At 31.6% G+C, this 21,712-nt stretch overlaps 1 protein-coding gene across 3 annotated transcripts; it reads left to right on the forward strand.

The window, feature by feature from the left end:
- The first annotated feature begins 1,283 nt into the window (after positions 1-1,283).
- Positions 1,284-13,817, forward strand: LOC105319061 (multiple epidermal growth factor-like domains protein 11). 3 transcript variants are annotated; one of them, XM_066066919.1, is made up of 10 exons: positions 1,284-1,399; positions 2,714-2,944; positions 4,340-4,594; positions 5,068-5,172; positions 6,337-6,477; positions 8,111-8,248; positions 9,114-9,251; positions 9,443-9,580; positions 12,596-12,701; positions 13,327-13,817. In XM_066066919.1, exons 1-10 carry the CDS (start codon positions 1,315-1,317, stop codon positions 13,490-13,492), a joined length of 1,503 nt encoding a protein of 500 aa, XP_065922991.1. In that variant the 5' UTR covers positions 1,284-1,314; the 3' UTR covers positions 13,493-13,817. The 3 variants fall into 3 exon arrangements, with proteins under 3 accessions (XP_065922991.1, XP_065922997.1, XP_065923001.1); XM_066066925.1 differs by having other exon boundaries at positions 6,340-6,477; XM_066066929.1 differs by lacking the exon at positions 9,114-9,251.
- The last annotated feature ends 7,895 nt before the right edge of the window (positions 13,818-21,712 follow it).

Below are 21,712 nucleotides of genomic sequence, written 5' to 3' on the forward strand. Positions count from 1 at the left end.
ATGTAATGATAAAAGGACTTTTTGATCAACATTTTCTTTTTCTTATTTTATGTATGAAATAGTTTACTTGCTCATTTTGAATGACTGACCAAAATTTGAATGTTAGAAGTCAAGTATTAAGAAAAGTACAGAGGTAAAAAAAAGTTATTGTTATGTTAACAAAGCTGGAGTCTTATATTTGCTTACAATTTATGTATAGTGTGGAATTACCATTTTTTAATAAAATGATTCGTGGCAAACAAGGTAAACTGATCAATATGTTAAATAGTTAATATAATAAACATAAAAAAGCAACACTTGATTGAGACTTATACCAATTAAACACATTTATAAACCATAACAAAGCTCGAGTTTTGTTTACAAAACAAAGATTTTCAAACTTTGTTTCTTGCTTATAACTCAATATTTGACTTTTAAATTTTAATAATGCATTTACCTTACCAAGTACCAATATTAACCATTCTAAACATTAAAAAAAAAAGAAATGAAAAGTTAAATGTTGACCTCAAATCGTGTCCAAGTCCCTTTAATGTAAGGATTGTTTACGATATGTACTAAAGCACTACTACATGTAGTGTAGCAAAAACATAAATTAATGAAGCAATTTTTCTTAACATTCTTACAAAGTACTTAAGCTTCAAGGGTTACATGTTTCTCTATCTTAGGGAATTTTGACCAATGAAAAGTTGGCAATTATTTTTAATTTGAATTATGCTGTTTTATCAATTATCTCTTAAAATAATAAATCAGAAATCTTTCGTATATCGATTTGAAACATATTTCATCATGAACGTGTACAATAAAAAGCGTGTGTGCGCAATACGATGTTATAATCTAACAGTTATGGTAAATCATTTTAAATTCATTTTTCGGATTAAATCATGATTGGCTTATACATCTGCCAAAATAAGAATCGTGTTGCATATTGATTACGTGTTTTAACATTGAATTACAATTAAAAGAATTAGCGTTATTAAAATCTAAGAACAGCAGCGGTAAGAAATTGCAATGCTTGCATTATTTGATTTACATTGATAAAAAGGAAGATAGGAAAATAACACAGAACCATTTTTGTATCTCATCGATAAAAAAACAAAAACAGGAATTCCACAATTGCATCTCATCTCGAGGGAAAAAAATCATGCAATCCTTATTCCTACAAATTCTGTTTTTGTTATTCTTCAACTTCCTTATCAATACTACGCCCCTTTATACATTTCCCCTTTAACCTTTACATTTTTTAAATCAATTTATCTTTTAAAAATCGTCAGTTTTCATCAAGATTTGAGAATACAAAGTCTGCATCATTCTACGATGTACCTTCTGATTTGTCATGAGTTGGGTCTCCTTGTTGTCCTGACCATGTTGTTAAATATGTTAGAAGTAACAGAGGCGTATGGTGAGTTAATGTTTTAGTTTACTTTATATCAAAATTCTTACTATTGATCAAGTGCATATTTTCTTTTTAATATAGTTTTATTTTATTTAACATAATTGAAAATCGTTGTTAACCCTTTCTTTTTCTTTTTCTTTTTTTTTTGGGGGGGGGGGGGGGGTGCATACAAGCTGGAAAGTGTTAACCTTTTAAGGACCTTAAGATTTGATATTATTTTAGTTTTTTTTTAGTTTTTTATAGTTATTATCATCACGAATTAGACTTGTACAGTTTCTGTCAACACCTTAACGCTTCATGGTACATTAATGTGACTAAGGAATTTGGTTAACCAATACACACATCAATTATATATTTAAATGACAGTGAATCCCTCTTAACATTTTTGAAAAAAATGATATTTTCCCTTCTGGCACTGCCGCCACCAAAAACCTAACGTACTCAGCCCCAATTCTCAACTTAAGTGTTAAAAATATCTTGGAAATTCTTAAAATCGCCGCAACCAACTGTATTAAATATGTACTAAGTGGTGTTGGATTTTTTCAAGTTCTCAACTCTACTGAGTACATACTGATGAATGTAGATAATAAGCATCGATGTTAGAAAAAACCGTAACGTACATGTATTACATTATATTGTCTGCTTTGATAGTACTTTATGTAATAAGTCTAAACTTATTTGATTGTTGAATATTGTAAAACGACAATATACAATGAAGGTCTTAAATGACCCCTTCCCGCAGAGTTTCCCCTCTAAAAAGAAAATTGAAATTTCATAGTTAAATTGTACATATATATTTCTGAAGCACAAAAACCTGGGGGGGTTTTTCTTCATTATTATAATATTGATTCAAATGCCTTCAAACTTAATAATTTTATGAAAACATTAAAATAAACATGTATCTGTCATGTAACCATTGTTTGCAAAACTTTTTTTATTTTCTTGCAGTTTTTTTCAGTACTATTTTGAACGCGTCTCACAAATACACAATACATTTCAATCATCGATGAATCTATTTTAAACAAATATAGCAATCATTTTACTTGTTCAATCTACTCTGTGCATTTCCTTGTCAAAACTATTTATGTTTATAATAAATGATTTTAAGTGTATTACAAATACCGTTGAACTTTTGATGTTAAACACTATCATTAAGTACAATCGATAAGATAAATGTTTTTTTTTTAAAGGCTTTTCATACAAGATTGAACTCTGCTTTAGAATTATTATATGATACATAAAACATTTTTTTTTTCAAATTTGAATCATAGGGTCAAAATTACATTTCCCTAATGTTCCTGAGTTTATTTTTCCCTACAGAAAATGTTGCCCTTTACATGCCATCATATCAGAGTAACCCGTATAAAGGCAATGTTATATATGACGCAGCCAATGCAGTTGATGGACTTAAGTCAGATCTAAGCATCGACGGTGGTCAATGCGCGGTGTCCGCAACAGGACATGAAACTGCTATCTGGAGAGTAGACCTTGGCAGCGTCCACTTCATCGATCACATCACGTTGTATTTTATGACGGATAACCAATGTTGGGGTAATTACTAAATCATTGCTAGAAACAGATAAAACTTTACGAATAACTCACTCTTAATAAACGTAAAGGCAAAACGAAAATATAATTTTAAACATTAAAAACTTATAAACATTGACCAGCAAGGGAAGTATGTTTAAATTAATACATGGGGTAATATATTTTCAAAGGAAAACACACGCGAGGATTTTAAAATTAGTAGTAACTGATATTATATATACAATTGCTACTTCATATTGCAATGTATCGATGTATTAATTGTATGTATATTTGATTTCTTTTTAATTTAACAAATGAATATAAAATTATCAGTATTGGTTTACATGTGGTGATAACAAATAGTGCTCAAAATCAAAGGTCCAAAGGAAAAATATAAAAGCTGGGCAAAGTAAACACGAATCTCTGAAAAAAAATCAGAGGGAGAATAAGGTGCCACGAAGGAGTGAGCATCATCCTCTGCTGACCGGTCACACCCGCCATGTACTCTTTGTCGAAATCGGCAAACGGAAAATCGTAGACAATAACATACAGGTGATCAATTATGGTCTAACAATAAGTATCAGCATGCGACCCAGTGGAATATTGCCTTTACTGTGAAGGGCGTTGTATCGATCATAGAACTAAGGAACACATGACTTCAGAAGAGACTGTTGAAAGTCCTGGGTTTTTTTTTCAACTTTTTTGTCAAAAGCTTGCCACGCCTTATAAACTGCTCATACGTAGAGCATGGCCTTGTCTATTGAATTAACTGAGAGACAAATAACTCAACATGCAGGTGACGAATGTGTTTTGCTACATGTAACTAAGGAATGTTGACTATAACAATTCTGAAGTCATCGCGTTTATCATTAAGTTTTGTGATAAATATCAACCCAATTAATGACTTCTATCCTACTTTTTAATATTATATCATTTAGCACATGCATAAACAAAAGTAAATTGAAAGCACTCCAAACTAATGTGATGTAGTAAAAGAATCTGAAAGGTAATGTAGTAAACTACAAAGTCTGGCTGACAAATACTTTAAAAACTACAGAAAACCCAACAAACAAACAAGAAAAACTTGATGTGTAATATTCATGTAAGAAAGACGCTTAAATTCTTTATTATATGTGTTGTTATTTACATTTGTTTTATTTCCATCGATATTATTGTTTGTGGTTCCCGCTATAAATAGTATAACAGAACATGAGTATAACAGAAATGTTAATTCAATCAGTCTACCATATTCAAGTGCATTAAATGTACTCTGATCGAAGATTCACGATGGGTTTTTTTTTTTTGTTTTTTTTTTTGTTTGATTTTTTTTTATTAAACCCTATCTTGTTTGATTATTTTTTAAAGTCTGTGTTTTTGTTTTTACTATTTTTACTATATCTAAAATTACTTTGTACACAGATGAATTGAACGTCAGAATATCTAGTTTCTTAGGATTTTCGCTCTATGTGTCCAACTCAACAGATAGATTAAATGGAATACTGTGTTTCAAAGACATTGAATTCAATATAAGTACTATACCAGAGGTATTCAACACGACGTGCCGTATGTTTGGACAATATGTCATCTACTACAATGAGAGATTACCCGGAGTTTACTATCCAAGCGACTATAATAATATTGCTGAGAACGATCTTTGTGAGGTAGAGGTATATGGTAAGAATAAGTTTATCAGTTATATGGTTAGGATAAGTTTATCGGTTTATCAGATCTAAAATTAATGAGTTTGAATATCGATCTTTGTTATCGACTCTGGTTGTATGTACAATGAATTACGTAGTGTGATGGTTTTCTTCATGTATTCTGCTACCCTCACATTAAGACACCCTTGCGCTAACATCTTTGCAAACAAAATATAAACGTAATAATATAAATAATAGATGTTGCTTCTCAATCGTCGTGAAACAAAAAGCAAAGTTTTTCATTAAGCGGTTTTACAAAAAGCGTAGTTGATAATACACAAATAAGAACATTTAATGACTTATTGAGAAAAAATATATTTGCATAACAAAATAAATGCTATTTAGAACACGTTTATAGTGCTACTTTAAAATAAAATGAACAGTTAAGAAATGAAAGTACTGAAATACAATATAGTACACGTAATACTTATGACGATTCTGTTAAAGGGTGTCCAACACTAAACCCGGATTGTGATGTATGGGATCCAATGATGTGTGCCTGTCTGGTCTGTAAACCCAGCTACATGGACATTGAACCACAACATGAAACAAGTAATTTTATAAACAATGTTTTCAATCAGATTTTTTATTCTTTTCATAATGTGTCTTATTATTGCAACTTATTTTCTTTTCTATTAAAATATGAATATTGATCGAGAAATCAATATTATGCAATTATTGATACAGTGTTTCAAGGCAAAAGTTTTAAATCTAAATTCTTTAGTTACTCAATTTTTAACAATGTTTTACGACCATAACATAAAGTGAGAGAGTTTCACTTACTATAAACCAATTATGTTATGTTTTGCAGCTGGTGTAAAACATGATTAGGATAGATTCATTTCCAATAGATGAATATTTCACTAGTTACGCTTAATAAAAATGTCGTTTTAAAGAGAGGAGGATAACAAGAACAATATTTATATGTATGGTCAAGCGCATTAATAAAGTTTGCACGTCCGTTGCATTCTGAGGTAGTTAACTATGTTATACAATATAAACGATTTTTAAAAAAGTGTTGTTTTTTTAAACTTAATATAATTATAATAAACCGAAAAAAAAACGAACAAACAAACAAAACTTCTTTCCAGAAAAATGCGCAAAAAATAAAAGTACAACTTTTCAATAAACAGTGTTAATTGACTATTTTATTTTTTCATGTTTAAGTGGCTTATTTTTAGAATTTTATATTTTTTTAATTCCTTGTGTTTAAAAATGATGCAAGGGTTAGCACTTTTATGATCTTTCAACAAGTTTAAAAGTCTTTTTTATCTTACTACCACCAAACAACTTTAAGTAACAAATACAAAAACTGACAAACAAACAAACAAAGAAAAGCCGTTGATATGTTGTCATTAATTTAAAGGTAAATTACGTTGTATAAAAATGGAGTTGCTTAATTCAAAGACAGACATTTCATAACAATAAAATTTATCTAAGTGCATACACATTATATGCAGAGACTTCTACCTCTGTAAAATAAAAAATATTTTGAATCGAAAAGAAATTAAAAATGTAGAACCAGTTTAACATGCATGTAACAACACATTGCTCTGGTTCCAATGGAAATCATCAATACCAAGGTCATAGAATGCCTGTTCAGTGATTCTCTAAAGGTGTTTTAAATACAGTGTTTATTAATAATCAATAATGGTTTCACTTAATGATGCACATTAAAATGACTTTTTATCTGTCTTCTTCTGTGTCTTTCTTTAGCAGATTGGCCATTTGGTTCATATGGATACTACTATGATGAAATGTGTGGTCATTGTAAAGATCCGACTCAATGTTCCCCTGATACTGGGATATGTCTCACAGGATGTAGTGCTGGATATTTTGGACCATCGTGCAAAGAAGGTTTCAGTCTATTGAGTTATACGTATTCTTTAGTAAGAGAAGACTCAATGTGCATATATGTTTCTATCGAGATTATAGCCGTTTTACTTTTGTTTAAAATAGAAAAAGAAATTGACGGCGTTGTATAAAATGAACAAAACTTCTAACTGTTCATCCTGAAAAGTATAATATTTTGAATATCTAAAATTAAAATTATGTGACTTGTTTAATATTTCATAACTGATATGTACTTTCATCATTGGTACAGATAAAATAAGGCAATACTAATTGAAAACAATTACCCGAACAAAACGTCAAAAGAAAAAAAAATATTATTTTTCTGTGCGTGCTAAATTCAATTGGCAATCTTATGCGATTGTACTAATCTTTAGTTATAGTTCCAAAAGAAAAACCCTTGAAACTGTTGGAATGTTAAAGTCTAGATTGTTCTTATATATTGTTCTCACTTTCAATCTGTTTGTTATTTTGTCCTGGACATTGTTTTAAATATAAAGCAATCGACATATTTGTTCTCTTATATGTGTATCGTCAGTATCATCGGCAACTTAAAACACTCTGAAAGCTCTGGGCGAATTCCATCAAAGCCGGAAGTATTTGTGATATTCAACAAGGGTCAATGTCTCGGGTCGCAACCAGAGGTCTAGATGAATTCAACGTTCTTAACTACTTGAAAGTTTACTGTTAAAGTCTCGATTGTTCTTACATATTGTACTCAATTTCAATCTTTTGTTTCGTTTGTCCTGGACATTGTTTTAAATATAAAGCAATCAAAAGGAAACGTTATTAAAACATAACTGTTCTCTTATATAAGTGTATCGTCATTATCATCGGCAACTTAAAACACTCCAAAAGTTCTGGGCGAAATCCATCAAAGCCGGAAGTATTTGTGATATTCAACAAAGGTCAAGGTCTCGGGTCGCAACCATAGGTCTAGATCAATATATCGTTCTTAACTACTTGAAAGTTTACTGATAATCAGTTACCCCGACGGCAAGACAAATAAATGTGTTTATTTTATACAGTAAATAATTATAAAGGGTGAACACTCAATAATTTGGTTTAGTTTATATCTTACCGAATTGATCTACCTTTTGAATTGTGTTTAATTATGTAAGTTAAGACGATAACATAAGCCATACTCTTTTCTGGTTGAGGTACAATTTTAATATAAAGAGTTACTTATATTTGTGAAGTCGTTTTGTTGCCATTAAATTGTTTTGTTTTTGTTTTTGTTTTTGTTTTTTGTTTTTTCGGGGGGAGGGGGTGCATTTTACTTGATATACAGCAAAACAGCAAAACAGCAAAATATGTTCACATTTGCCGTGTACAACAAGATTTAATGTATAACTTATTGATAAAATTGCATTTTAAATTTCATTTTCTTTGGCGACCAACTTTTTTTAGTATTCTAAACAAAAAAATTAAGAAATTAAGAAAATCTCATTTTCGCCAATTTCTTTTTTCTTTTTCTCCACAAAATAGATATAAACCTTTATTAAAAGTACCAGTTGTTGCTCATTTTATTTCGTTATTTTTACAAATTTGTTGTGTTAATTGGCCAATAGAAAAAACGCAATGAATACATATATATCATGGACTTGATAGTTATCTATATTGTCATCATTTCTTACAGAGTGTGATATTGGTAATTATGGATACAACTGCAATGAGACATGTGGTCATTGCAATGATATATCGCAATGCTCCACTACGAATGGAATCTGTCATACGGGATGTTCTTATGGGTACACCGGAGGTTTGTGCAAAAAAGGTACGTTTAAATTGAAGCATTTTGTTTTAAGAAAGAAATGGGAAACGAATTGAAGTTAACAAGTTGAGGACAACGTAACTATAACCATGATAGTTTAGTGTGCTTTTGTATAAGACTATTCATAATGAATAAACTTCAAAAATTTTGTGCAACACTTTACTATATTTTTCGATAAATCTGCGCTCGTTTTATATTACTCATTATACTGTTTTGTCACATATCATTTCTCCTGATTTAAATTTGATATGTACCGGTAATAAAAAAAACATGTTTCATTTATAATTACCCTTGGTCTTTTACTCATAAAACCTGGTTTAATTTTAATGTATGAATGTCTTGTGTAAACAAGAAAACCAGCTACTAAGTTGGCAGTTCACAACTGGAATAGATTTTCAGTTATGAATGTCTCTACTGGCAGGCTTAATTACTATTGATATTTTTTAAAAGTCATTTGGAGAAAAGGTTATAATTTGACTGAGTATAAATTTACGATAACTAGCCTAAAAATATTCAATCACGACCGGGTCGGAGGAAGCCTTAAATTATTAACTGAACACGCATTGCAAAGTATAAATCATTGTTTGTCATCTTTATTGGCGGACACCAGTAAATTGTTGCAGTGTGTTTATATTTGTTTCAAACGGTACAACTTTTTTTCTTGTATTTTTATTCTTTTCTTTTTCCTGTTTTTTTTTATTATTTTTTTTTTGGTGGGTTTTTTTGTATTTGTTTGGTACAATGAAAAACGTTCCTTTTAAGTCATTCCACTGTCATTTCTTGCCAAACAGGTTACTCTGGTGGGGGAGTGACAAAGACAATTTTCCTGTATAGAGTATATAATTTGTAATTGTGTTTTATTCCTCAGAATGTGACATTGGTCTCTACGGATATAAATGTTCTTATACATGTGGCCACTGCATTGATCCGGCAGAGTGTAATCATGTCACTGGAACATGTCGTACAGGATGTGCAGCTGGATATCGCGGACGTTTGTGCATAGAACGTACATCACTTTTACTGTTTTAAAGTCAAATAAATCGTCGCTTGAGAACCACATTGTTTTATGTGCCATTTTTGAAAAAAATGAGTTCTATACATTAATGTACATAAAGTTATGTTTATTTGTACATTCGGTAAAGTCACCACATTGTTAATAGAATACTTAATACAGTTAACAATATTAATTTTTCTCAGATTGTGACATTGGTCATTATGGGTACAATTGCAACGAGACGTGTGGCCACTGTAATAATGCAACACAGTGTTCTTCCGTCACTGGAACCTGTCGAACTGGATGTGGAGCAGGATATTCAGAAAGATTGTGCAAGGACGGTTCGTGGTGTTTTTTTTTTTTACATACTTCTGGAAATTCGGGTAGTATTTTTAATTTCGAACTATTTTGAAGGCAACCAACTGTCATTTTATACTTAAAACGTTACAAAATTCATTCCCGGCTTGTTACTAATAATAAGCATCAACAAATTACTGCAATTTTTTTTTATTTGTGGTGTACGATACTTGGTGAAAAATGGTAAGCAAGACGTTGTCCTTAACTTGAGTAGCGTAATCCTGTAAGTTTCTAACGTAATGCATACTGTTACTGTTACCACCCTTTATTCTAGAGTGACAACTTTTCTCGTTGTTCGCGAGAGCCTCATTGTCACGAATAGATCTCGCCACAGACCAGTATTTGCCATGTAGTTGTAATAATATGTTTTACGGTGTGACCGTTGGGGCGAGCGCAGAAGGAACCAAACATCTCTCAACATTGTTAAATGCAACTTTAACCTGTTGACTTGTCCCAACCTAAAAACTTTGGCTTTGTCTCGAAAACGTTTATCACCGCATGGAACCCGAAGTTATCAAACAGTTATTCCAATTGTCCATTTTAGGCTAATACACTTAATAAACAAACTACCACTGAACCAAAATTAAATGTAAAACAGACTTATTAAGATATGTTGAATCAAAGCTGTTTGATTCTTTTTTTTATTAAAAGACAATCATGTTTTATCATGCCTTTACTTTTTAATATTGATAATTAAGATCAGTAAACAATGAATTGCTTGTCCGAGTGTGTATTTTCCTATTTTGTTCCTTGATGTTATTTTCCTCTGTATCACCAATTCGTTAATAATTTTGTTAATTTTTGTATGCTACATGTATATATATATATGCGCTGAAGACATTTTTTAAATAATTTTTTGTCACCTACCTCACGCGTGCATATTACAATTGAATCAATATGACAGTCATGCAGTTAAGTACGGAACTTGCATCTGTATTTACTAAGCAAAAAATATATGATCAAAACAAAACAAATCAGCCGAAGAGTCACCATTAACACTGATACTGAGTACTTACTACACGTTACGCCCAGTACATATGCTTGATCCACCTGTAAATTTCAATTGCGCGAAGTCACTGTGACGTCATACTTAACTTTCTTTTGCGCTCGACAGTTCTCGTAAATTGTCGGAAAAATTCGGGGAAGGAAATGACGTCATATGTCAACAAAATTCCAGATAGGTACAGTTTTTTTACGTAAGAATATGTGTTGTTTACTTTAGTGTTTTTAAAGGATTTTTGTTGTTATAAATGAAATAGATGTATACGATTAAGAGGTAAGAATTCTCCTTAGAAACGCTTCCTGTTCCACCATGTTGCTATGCACCGCAAAGGATTATTGGGATATATAGAACCTTTCACGTGGCCTCATCAAAATTTCTTTGAACAATGTGTAGATTTCAACTCGAATTTTCTCCGCTTGACTATGGAGCTCGCTACGCGAGCGGCGCTCCGCGCCGCCTCGCTGCGCTCGTTTATAATTAAGGTGTGGATAAGGTTTGGTTCCGAAAATTAGTCGCCGCGATCCACGCGGCTATGTTAAGGCTGCCTGATTAATTTCACAGTGATATGTAGGAAGTCACGTGTCTGTACTTCATAAGATATGACGTCATACATGTAGTTAACTTTGACGTCACGATCTGCATTCCTTTCGATCGTTCTTAGGGAATGTATCGTAACGTCATAAGTGATATGTGCATAATAAAACCGCTTCATTCCCTTACATAGACACTGTTAAATATATTAGTGATACTAAATTCAATATCACCGATATGGAGTATAAAAAAATCAACCGTATTAAAGCTTCGTAATAGGTAAATAACTATTCATAAACTATTAGTTTTGAGACTCCCCTTGCTACGTGTAATCTAATGAATGGTGATATGTATTTGCATATAAAAAACGGCTAGGCGCAAGTGAAAGATAAAAACAATCCTAGTATATTTTACGTGTAATCGGGAGAAAAAATAAGTACCAATGTGAATATTGCTGGGGGAAATCTACCGATTGACCCGATTTTGTGTAAATCGACCCTAAAAGGTAAAAATGTGCCTAATTCGATGGCGGTGCGAAATGTTTTGACAATATTTCAAATAAACGAAATATTTATATGAATCCCCAGCAAGAACTGCAAAATAAATTATTTATCGAAGGATTTTTCATAAGAATATTTTTGATATAATGTCATTATTCACTTGCACCGATGCGATTTTTATAGATTATTTACCGTGTTTGAATACACCCGTCACGTGCTTAAGAGAAATATATGACGTCACAAAAATACATCAACTATAGTGTTGGATGTCACTGTTAATTAATGTAATAAAAGTTTAAAGAAACTCGCTCGGTTAAAGTATTTTTCGATAATTAAAATAGTATCATTTTTCGATATATATATATATTTAGCTTCGGACAGCCTTAACATGGCTGCGCAGTTCATCTCAGGTAATTGGCGAATTATAGCCGTCGCGAGTAGTAGTTGGTTTACAGTACATACATGGCAAGTTGCAATGTACTTGATTTTGCAAAAGCCACATTCTACAAAAAAACGCTAAATAAACCACCAATTTGTATACGTTAACAGTATTGCCTTGTCATTTTACGATGATTTTTATAATAGTTATTTGGTTGGCCCCACTGAAACTATCATGCTTTGTGTAACAGTTTTTTTTACATTTTCGTTTTAACCGAATAATTCCATAAGATTTTGTTTTGGATATGATCGAACACAGTTTATTTTAAACTATTGATATCTCCTTTTTTACATCAAAATAATTTCCTTCTAATAGATATTCGATGTCTATCAAAGATGTATTTTACCATTTAAATAAGTGGTTCTGTGAGGCCAATAAAAAGTAGTAATGCAAATTAAATTAAAATTATTCTAATTTCAAATAATATATAATTTCAAAAAAAAATGTTTCTTTGGTCTTTAGTTTGTTTTATTATATTGTTTTACAAAATCTCTTTGTTTACGTATGTCCTCTATTTCACTAACAGTTGATAAAGAAAAAGTCATGGCGATTTTTCTATACAGCCTGATCGGTGTTGTATGTTTCTTGGTTATCATCATCGGAGCTCTAATCTTATATATTGTACTGACAAGGTAAGATTCTAAAAAAGAATGTGAATACAGCAAAACTCGCTTATAACGAATTTCAGGGGACCATGGAAAAAACTTCGTTATAGCCGTAATTTGCTATACGTTTATAACGAATTCGTAAAAAATATTATTGCAAATTCGTTATAAAATAATTAAGGGTTTTTCTGGTTAACAGTTTTCTAAAGTATCGTAAGTTATAAAATTAGTATAACCGTCATTTACAAAAAATGTCAATATAACCATTTCAATTCATTTTTTTTTTTAAAATCCGTATACTATTTCAATTTAAGTATTTTATAAATGCATCTTAAAATTGCATGTTTCTTCAATGGAATATGAAATGGAAAAAAATGATAAAATACGTTAAAATTTTGCCAGCGGGGGTCTTAAAATTACTTCGTTATAGCCGTAAATTCATTATAACCCTGTTCGTTAAATACATCAATTATCTATAGGTTTATATAAGAAATTTGCCGGGACATGAATAATAATTCGTTATAGCCGTAAATTTGCTATATTCGTGTTCGTTATATTCGAGTTTTGCTGTATTTCTATAAACACTGTTGCGTTCATTCTTATACATTATTGCAAATTATTGTTACATTGAAACATATATTTTTAAACAAAGGATGTCAATAGCGAGAAACAACGCAAGACAACAACAAAATAAGGAGATGGTTCCAGCTGTGTATAACAACACTTTTGATGCTTTCCACAACAAGGCGTACGATAACGAATATATGGAAATGGGAGAGCCATCTTATATCAACACGAATGCTAGAGGCCTGGTTTAAACTGTTACAATTTACTTTCATCAATTCGATTTTTGATACTTTCTGGCAAATTTTCAAATACACAGTTGATTTTAATTCATCTTATTTTGGGTCCAGTGTAATGAAGTAAGAGTATATATGGAAATTTCCATAAGCTGTGGCTAGTGGGTTAACCATTTAGTTCCATCGGTAGAGTGTTGGATTGGTATACCAAAGGAAACGGGACCAAAGAAAATGATGTGTAATAATGCACCGAACTATGCTTAGAAAAACAAAAACAAATAAAGATACTTACCTTCCAAATTATTATATAAACAACTCTAATAATATAGTTATATAAGTGTAAATACAGTAAATACAGATGCTAATTGATTACTCTCTCTCTCTCTCAGTGCGTTGTAAATATGTGTACATTCGTTTATTTTTTTAATTTTATGTTAGTCATATTCTTTGATTATTTGCTTTAAACATGTTTTGTTTTTGCCGTTCGATCAGTGCACTTCTTCTGCAGCGGTTTGCAGGGTCTTCCGAGCTTGTGATTTGTTATTCCATGCAATAATTTTAAACGGAATGTGCGCCGTATCAGTGCCTTGTAAATATGTGTACATTCGTTTATTTTTTTTAATTTTATGTTAGTCATATTCTTTGATTATTTGCTTTACACATGTTTTGTTTTTGCCGTTCGATCAGTGCACTTCTTCCGAAGCGGTTTGCAGGGTCTTCCGAGCTTGTGATTTGGTTACAATACAGAACTAATCTAGCATAAAAGGCATTATAAAGCTAATGTTACATGCAGTTATTGGGAATCATCTGAGCAACCCAAACATCATGAAAACAATACTTTGTTTAAATTAACGTTAATTTTTTTATTTAAAAAAAAATATTAAATTGTATTTGTTTCTTTAATCAAACAAACGGACCGCCTAGAAATGTTCACGGCAAAGTCCTACATGGGGTGGGTGGTAAGGGGGAGGAGGGGGGGCAAGCAGCCCAGGATCACCAAAATTATACTCGTGTAAGATTTAATTGTAACCTTGAAACTAGCCTTATAATGTTGTTCCCGTTAAAAGTTATTATTCAGGATACTTGGAGTACTCTTTCAATGGTTAGGACTATAGTTCTTTTTTATGAACAGAAGGTTGAGCTACATGTACCAACTTACTTAACTACAAAATTGATATTTTTGCATGAATTTATGTACCAACTTACTTAACCACAAAATTGATATTTTTGCATGAATGTATGTATCAAACCCCCAGCCTTTTTAAATGCTGATATTACAGGCAAATAGTGCACAGACATACACTCACAGAAACCCTAAACTGTTACTATAAAAACTTTTTTTTTTTTTATCTTTTTGGGTATAGTGACAATTACTATTCTGAGGATCTATAAAATTTCTACGTATACATCACATTTTGTTAAAAGATATTGCATTCAAATAAACATTGATGTAGATCAATTAACTTTTGCCTGGTTTGCTCATAGCAACATTTATTATTGTAAAGATTTTTCCATACTCTCTAAAGCCTAAAATATAGCTTGAAATTCAATTTATTTTTTTTCTAGTAATCATGAACAATCAAATTATAAATTGACTACGTAATTAACAAATATTTTGATAGAATAAATATTGTATAACTAAATAATATTTTTTAAAGAAGTTTCTATCGTGTTTTTTTTTTTGGCATCTCAGCTGCAACGAAAGACATGTTTGTTGCTTTGTAAAAAATTTTCATTTTTTTCAACGGATTTTATTTTTAATACAATTTGTGTCTTGGGAAGACGGTATTACAATTGTTGTGTATAATAAAATTATCGAAAGGCGTATGTTTTGTATTATTTATTTAAGTTGGTTGATACGGTTCGAGACAAAAAAGTAAACTAAGGATTAAAGCATATTTGATTAAATGCCATTTCTAACTTCTTCATTAAATACTTACTTGATTGAGCTAAATAATATGTAACTTTTTGGGGGAAATATAACTTACGAGACGGATGCATAATTTGATTTAACGAGGCCGAGTACAGAACGAGTACGCACGCTTTCGCGCAGGGTTTTATTTTTATTGTGACGTCATCTTTTTGCTTTGTTGACGCCATGGCGTGATAGTGTCAACTGCTGATATTCAGCGAAATTTGTTGAAAATAGCTCGTTTGATGCGTAAAATTAATATTATATTGTGGAATAAACATAAATGTCTCGAAGTATAAGCTATATTTGGGCTCGGTTGCAAACGTGAAGAGGGTTCAGCAAGCCTAGCCTTCTGTCACGTTTTCTCAACCCGCATAAATATAGCTTAATTTATATATTTCAAAACAGTAACCATGTATTTTATATTAATGACCTTTAATGTGTGATGTCATATATTTATTTATTACTAAAATATGTCTGAATGTTTTAATAATACTATAAAGATCACCATTTTCGTCTTTGTCAAATAAAAAATAACCATGCATTATCTGACAAACTTGGAAATTGGGCATACAAAAAATAACCCTGATAAGACCCCTGGAACAAACAAGGAGGTATAAGGTTTCTTTTATTTGACCATTTGATGCCTTTTAGCAATAACTTTAATATGTAGAACAGAAAAAGAAATCCCTAGGACAGAAATTTAAAAAAAAAATGTAAAAAATGTGCAAAATTGATACATTTCAAGCAAAATACCATAGGGTCCTATGTTAAAAAATAACAAACTTTGAGATGACCCCTTAAACAAACGCTGTGGTAAATGTCTTATTTTTTTTATTTTATAATAATAATTATATCAGTAGAAATTCATGTAAAAAATTTCATTCAAAAATCGAGGGCAAAACAAATTAGGCCCGGCCTCGTTAATAAACGGAATAAAATAAAAAAGAAAAAGTAGTTTTACGTTAATGTATATTTTACAGTGAAGGGTATCGATAATAAATGCACTGTGTTTCAACTGTGCTTAAGTGATGTACTTATGATCAAGTAGATTTTTTTAAAAAAAATATTAGTGTGGAGTGCCCCCCCCCCCCACTTCTTTACTAGAAAATTGGAACGGAAAGTGAGAGAAATCGAAGTTTTATATATATACTACGCCAGCGACATGTTTATGTATACCTATAATAATGATGATAGCAGAGGGGAGTGAAGCAGGAATGGTTTTAGTCTAATTCCTACTTGTACTTGTTTTGTTAACTATAACAATTTGAAGATTCTAAGTTATTTACTTACTCCTGTTGTTACGATCAAAAAAGTTCGTCTTGACTGCTAGGTTGGGTTTGATCGGTACAGTTTTTTTTTTAATGTATATATTTATTTCATAATTGATCGGTACAGTTAAAGTCAGTTTTTTTTATACAGATGTGTGAGAATGGAAAAGAAGATTTTAAAATATTATATGCATTAACACTATACCCCCCCCCAAATGTCCTGAAACCCCTGATCCTGGGGCCCCGATTTTCACAATTTAGGAAGAGGATTTAGTGGACATCATAACTATTTATTCAGTTTTTTGCCCACATGTTTGGGAGTAAAGAAAATTTTTTTTTATTTAATACATTTTAACTATATGGCCATATTGGCCCAACTCTAGAGCCTGAACCCCCTGACACAGGGCTCATGAAGTTTATAATTTTGGTAGAGGGCTTCATGGACATTATAATTATGCATTTAGTTTTTGACAAATATATATGGGAGTAGAGAAGATTTTCTAAGACTTAATGCATTTTTTTCTATTTGGCCATATTGGCCCCACCCTAGAGCAAGAGCCCCTGACCCGGGGGCCATGAATTTCACAATATTGGTAGTGGGCTTCATGGACATCATATTCATGCATTAAGTTTTTAACAAATTCGTAGTATGGGAGCAGAAAAGAAGATATTCAAGAAGATAATTAGATATACACAAACCTGCACCTGGGCACACGACACAACTGTTGTGTATATCTTGTATATTTTGTGTTAGTTCCAGGGGTTTTCTTAAGTTAGACAAACAATAGACTCTAATTAAATATACACAAACGAACAAAACTATGTCTAGACAAACAAAGCAGTAATATCCTGCCCGATATAACAAAGACAGTTGAGAGTCTTGTATCTAGCAGATCTAGAGTTAGACCTAGAAATATTGAAAATTGAAAAATAAAATACAAACCTTAAACCGATTATCAAATTAAATGATGCATTTTTGGTTCATTATCTTTATTTTGTTTAATAACCAGATGAACTGAGAGAGAGAGAGAGAGAGAGAGAGAGAGAGAGAGAGAGAGAGAGAGAGAGAGAGAGAGAGAGAGAGAAATTTCACCGATTAATTTATAATAGGAAACAAACATACTTTAATTAGTTTTATGCACATATTAAGATACAGAGACTGCGCTCATCCCTACAATAATTTTGAAACCCCCAAAAAATTATAAAGAATTTTATAACGGCAATCTGTGTCGAGAGAGAGAGAGAGAGAGAGAAATTTATAACTATATACCTGCATTAATCCCACTTTTTGTCCAACTTCTTTTTTGATGTGCTATTTATCATTTCACAAGTCAAGTCTAAACTTCTGTCTAAAATATTAATACAAATGCAAGTAACCACAATCAGACCTTTTAAAATTTTGCAAATTAAGAAGTGGAAAACCATTAATATATTTGTGTTATTTTTACAAAGTGAGATTTTAAAATCTTACAAAAAATCATTAGAACTAAGAAAATTTTATAATTAACATCAATCATACAGTCAGAGCCATGTTTAAATTTAATTACCATAACTTGTATAGAAAATGTTGTGCAGATATCTTTGAGCTCAGGACGAATATCTGGATCCTGGATCATTCATTCATTCATCGTCTTCAGACTGCATCCAAGATATCTTTAATACAAACCTCTGCACTACTACATCCATTTGCTACAAATTATAATACTCTGTCAAACAGTGTTACTCATTATTTGATATTCATTGAACCTAATTAACTTTACTACAATAATATTACATGTTTAAAAATTTAACATCATGCTGCAGTTTTGAAGAAATGTAAGAAATTTTTGTAATTATGTACTGACTTCTTCATAATCTCTGACACTGTGTTATTTGATGCCATCTGTGATGTGTCTACTAGTCACTGCATTCCTAAAATAAAATTACTTTTTTCAATTAGCATGTAATAAAAATTACACTATAAATATTGATAAAGATTTTTTAAAAAGAAAAATAAATTGAATTGATAATAATATTTCAATGAAAAGATATAAATCATTGTACAATTTGTGTTGACACAAAATAATACATTAGGAATTTCCCTGTGGGATTGTAAAGACTTTTTCCATTAATAACTGATTTAAAACAGCAATATAAGACATACTCATTGCTTTGCAATGAGCTTTGCTCTAGTTTTTGGGGCTACGTACTTTCACTTTCCAAGTTTTTAAATGCGTCTGATCTTAATATATTTTTCAAATCTACATTTTTATGCTTGTTTACCATTAAACTTGTAAGGTCTAAATAAACTATAGACAGTAAGCTGTTGAGTTGTAGCTTTGTGTGAAGAAATTTACAGACCTAACCTTTTCTGAGATATTCTACATTCTGTCATTCGTAAACATGGTAATTACTGTATGATTTATTCACTGTATTTTTATAACAATTTCAACAGCCTTAGAGGTTCAATTATAGAGCTGGTTTTTAATAAGGAATAAGGAATCATTCTTTGAGTATTATGAGGTGATAATTTCGGTCGGGGCGTGATCAAATCCAATAAAGCCCGAAGGGCTTTATGATAGATTTGATCACACCCTGACCGAAATTATCATATCATAATATTCAAAGAATGATTCCTTATTACTTATATTTATATAACTTTAAGCCATCGTACCGTTATATATTTAAATGATAGATAAGCGAACCCCGCTGGCGCCTTGATTTGGCGTCATTTGCATTATGGGTTTTATAGTACAAAATCGATACGTAGTGTTATCACAGGCGAAGACACTGGAAAATGTTAATATAAAAGTTTAACAACAATGATGACCGTCGGTTGCAGTTGTTGACATTACATTATTTTATACAGTATGGTTTTTCAATCCGAATTTTCTAGAAGAACACAACTACAGCCCGTAGATTGACTCATTGCCACTATATAATTTTAAATAGGTAAATCAAAACGCATTCTTACCTTACAAGTACAAGTTTAAATTCATCCTGCAGATTGATCTTCTGCCTCCGCCACGTAAAATCTGACGTATGTTTATGAACACTAAATTTAAAACCGATTCAGGCTTAAATCCGGATTTGTTAACGAAACACTTCATATGAAAAAAATGCATGGCTAATGATGATTATATAATTTGTTTATACACGTATTCATTACTACATATCTAAAAATTTAAGCCAACAAACATGTTTAATATCAACATAACGCAAATTGAAAACATATGCTGATCATATGTTTTAAACAAACATATGTTCAAAATATGTTAAACATACGTTGAACATATGATTACCACAAATATATGTTCAACATATGTTTTTAGTCTGTAATATGTTTAACGTATTTTTCAAACATATGTTAACAATATAGTTCAAACATATGTTCAACATACTGTGAAAAATTCATATGTTCAACATATGTTCAACGTATGTTCAACATATGTTACTCGAAACATATGTTGAACATATGTTGCAATTTTACCTGTGTATTAGTCCCGTGGGCTGACTAATTAGGTTTGGATTAAACTTCAAATGCGCTTGTGTAATTCTGAATTCTGGGTGGGAATTAGACAGTTCGAATTAGTTATGAAACTGATCAGTTTGCAGGTCGAACTGCGCATCGTCAGTCACACTGACTTTCACTTTCACGGGTAACGTCTGCAGCCACGGTCCGAAGTTTGCATATATGTATTCATAGGCGTCGGAACGGGGGGGGGGGGGGGGCTGGGGGGGGGGGGGGGGCTTAACCCCCCCCCCCCACTTTTTTTGCAAAGTCATACCTAACCATTAGAAACATAGCATGATAGAGGGTTCAGCCCTCCCACTTTTTCTGGCAGGAAAGATTATTGTTCCTTAATTTACCTTGAAAGATTGAGAAGTTGGATACAGAAGCCCCCCCCCCCCCCTTTTTTTTTCTAAAGCTAACCTTATGTTACATATATTACATTGCTTCGGCATCGGGCAACCTAACACTATTAAAGGGTTTTCCTGTCACCTCATCCTGTTATTGTCGCCCTCGAAGCCTTGTAATATCTATACGTATGAATTCAGACCTTTTGCCAATAAACTTCGAAATGCCTGCAATATTGTAACTTGCTTATACATTTGATATTCTGACTAGTATTAGATGATGTCCATAAGCTATAATTGAATTATACCTGATAAGTAACTAGTCTGAAATTAATCAAAAACATACTTTCATTTTCGATAAACTACCACGAAGTAGCAAATATAAGAGTAAGGTGGTGGCACGGCTGGGCGGATCCAAATCAGTGGGTGTTTGCATCAAAATATATACTTACAATGTAATAATATTGAATGATTACGTAAAAAGTGAATAGATTAAAGGGGAACTTACTTGTAGTGCACAAGGACATTAAGATTCAACAAGAGTTGAATAAAAAAAATAATTCAATTCGTTTTTTGAATGCGTGATTTTAGTTTTGATGTATTAGAGGCTTGCGAAGAACGGCATTTGGTGAGAAGATGGGGCAGAACTTTCCAGAACGGGACAACCAAGGACGCGGATTGACTAATTATCATCATTGCGATAAATGCAGGACGAGTTTATTTTGCATCGCTGACAGACACTTTGGATCTGACATCTTTGGTTAATACAAAAAGGTGAACAAATAAAATGGAACAATTTGATAGGATTTTAGTTTTGATGGAAATACCTCTCCACAACGGGGTGCTCAGGAACACGGTTTAACTAATAAACGTCATGGCGGAAAGTACAGGGCGAGTTGACCAGATACTTTTGTTCTGATATTTACTGTTTATGATGTGCAAATAGATGTTTATGTCCTGGCATTTGTTTAATTACATACATTTTTATACGACGACAGATTAGTAGTAAACCTTATACATTAATTTGTAAACAATGAACATATTGTACCCTACGCCTATATGAATATCATGCATGTTTGGAACATAAATAAATAGAATAGTACAATATGTCCTAAAGAAAAAAAAAAGAGATGGGACGCACTAATAACCATGTTACTGGTTTTAAAAAAAATATTCGAGAACAGTATACAGAACATGAACAAAAAAAATGGTTCAACA

The sequence above is a fragment of the Magallana gigas genome, chromosome 1, assembly GCF_963853765.1.
Source record: "Magallana gigas chromosome 1, xbMagGiga1.1, whole genome shotgun sequence".
Taxonomy (NCBI): Eukaryota; Metazoa; Mollusca; class Bivalvia; order Ostreida; family Ostreidae; genus Magallana; species Magallana gigas.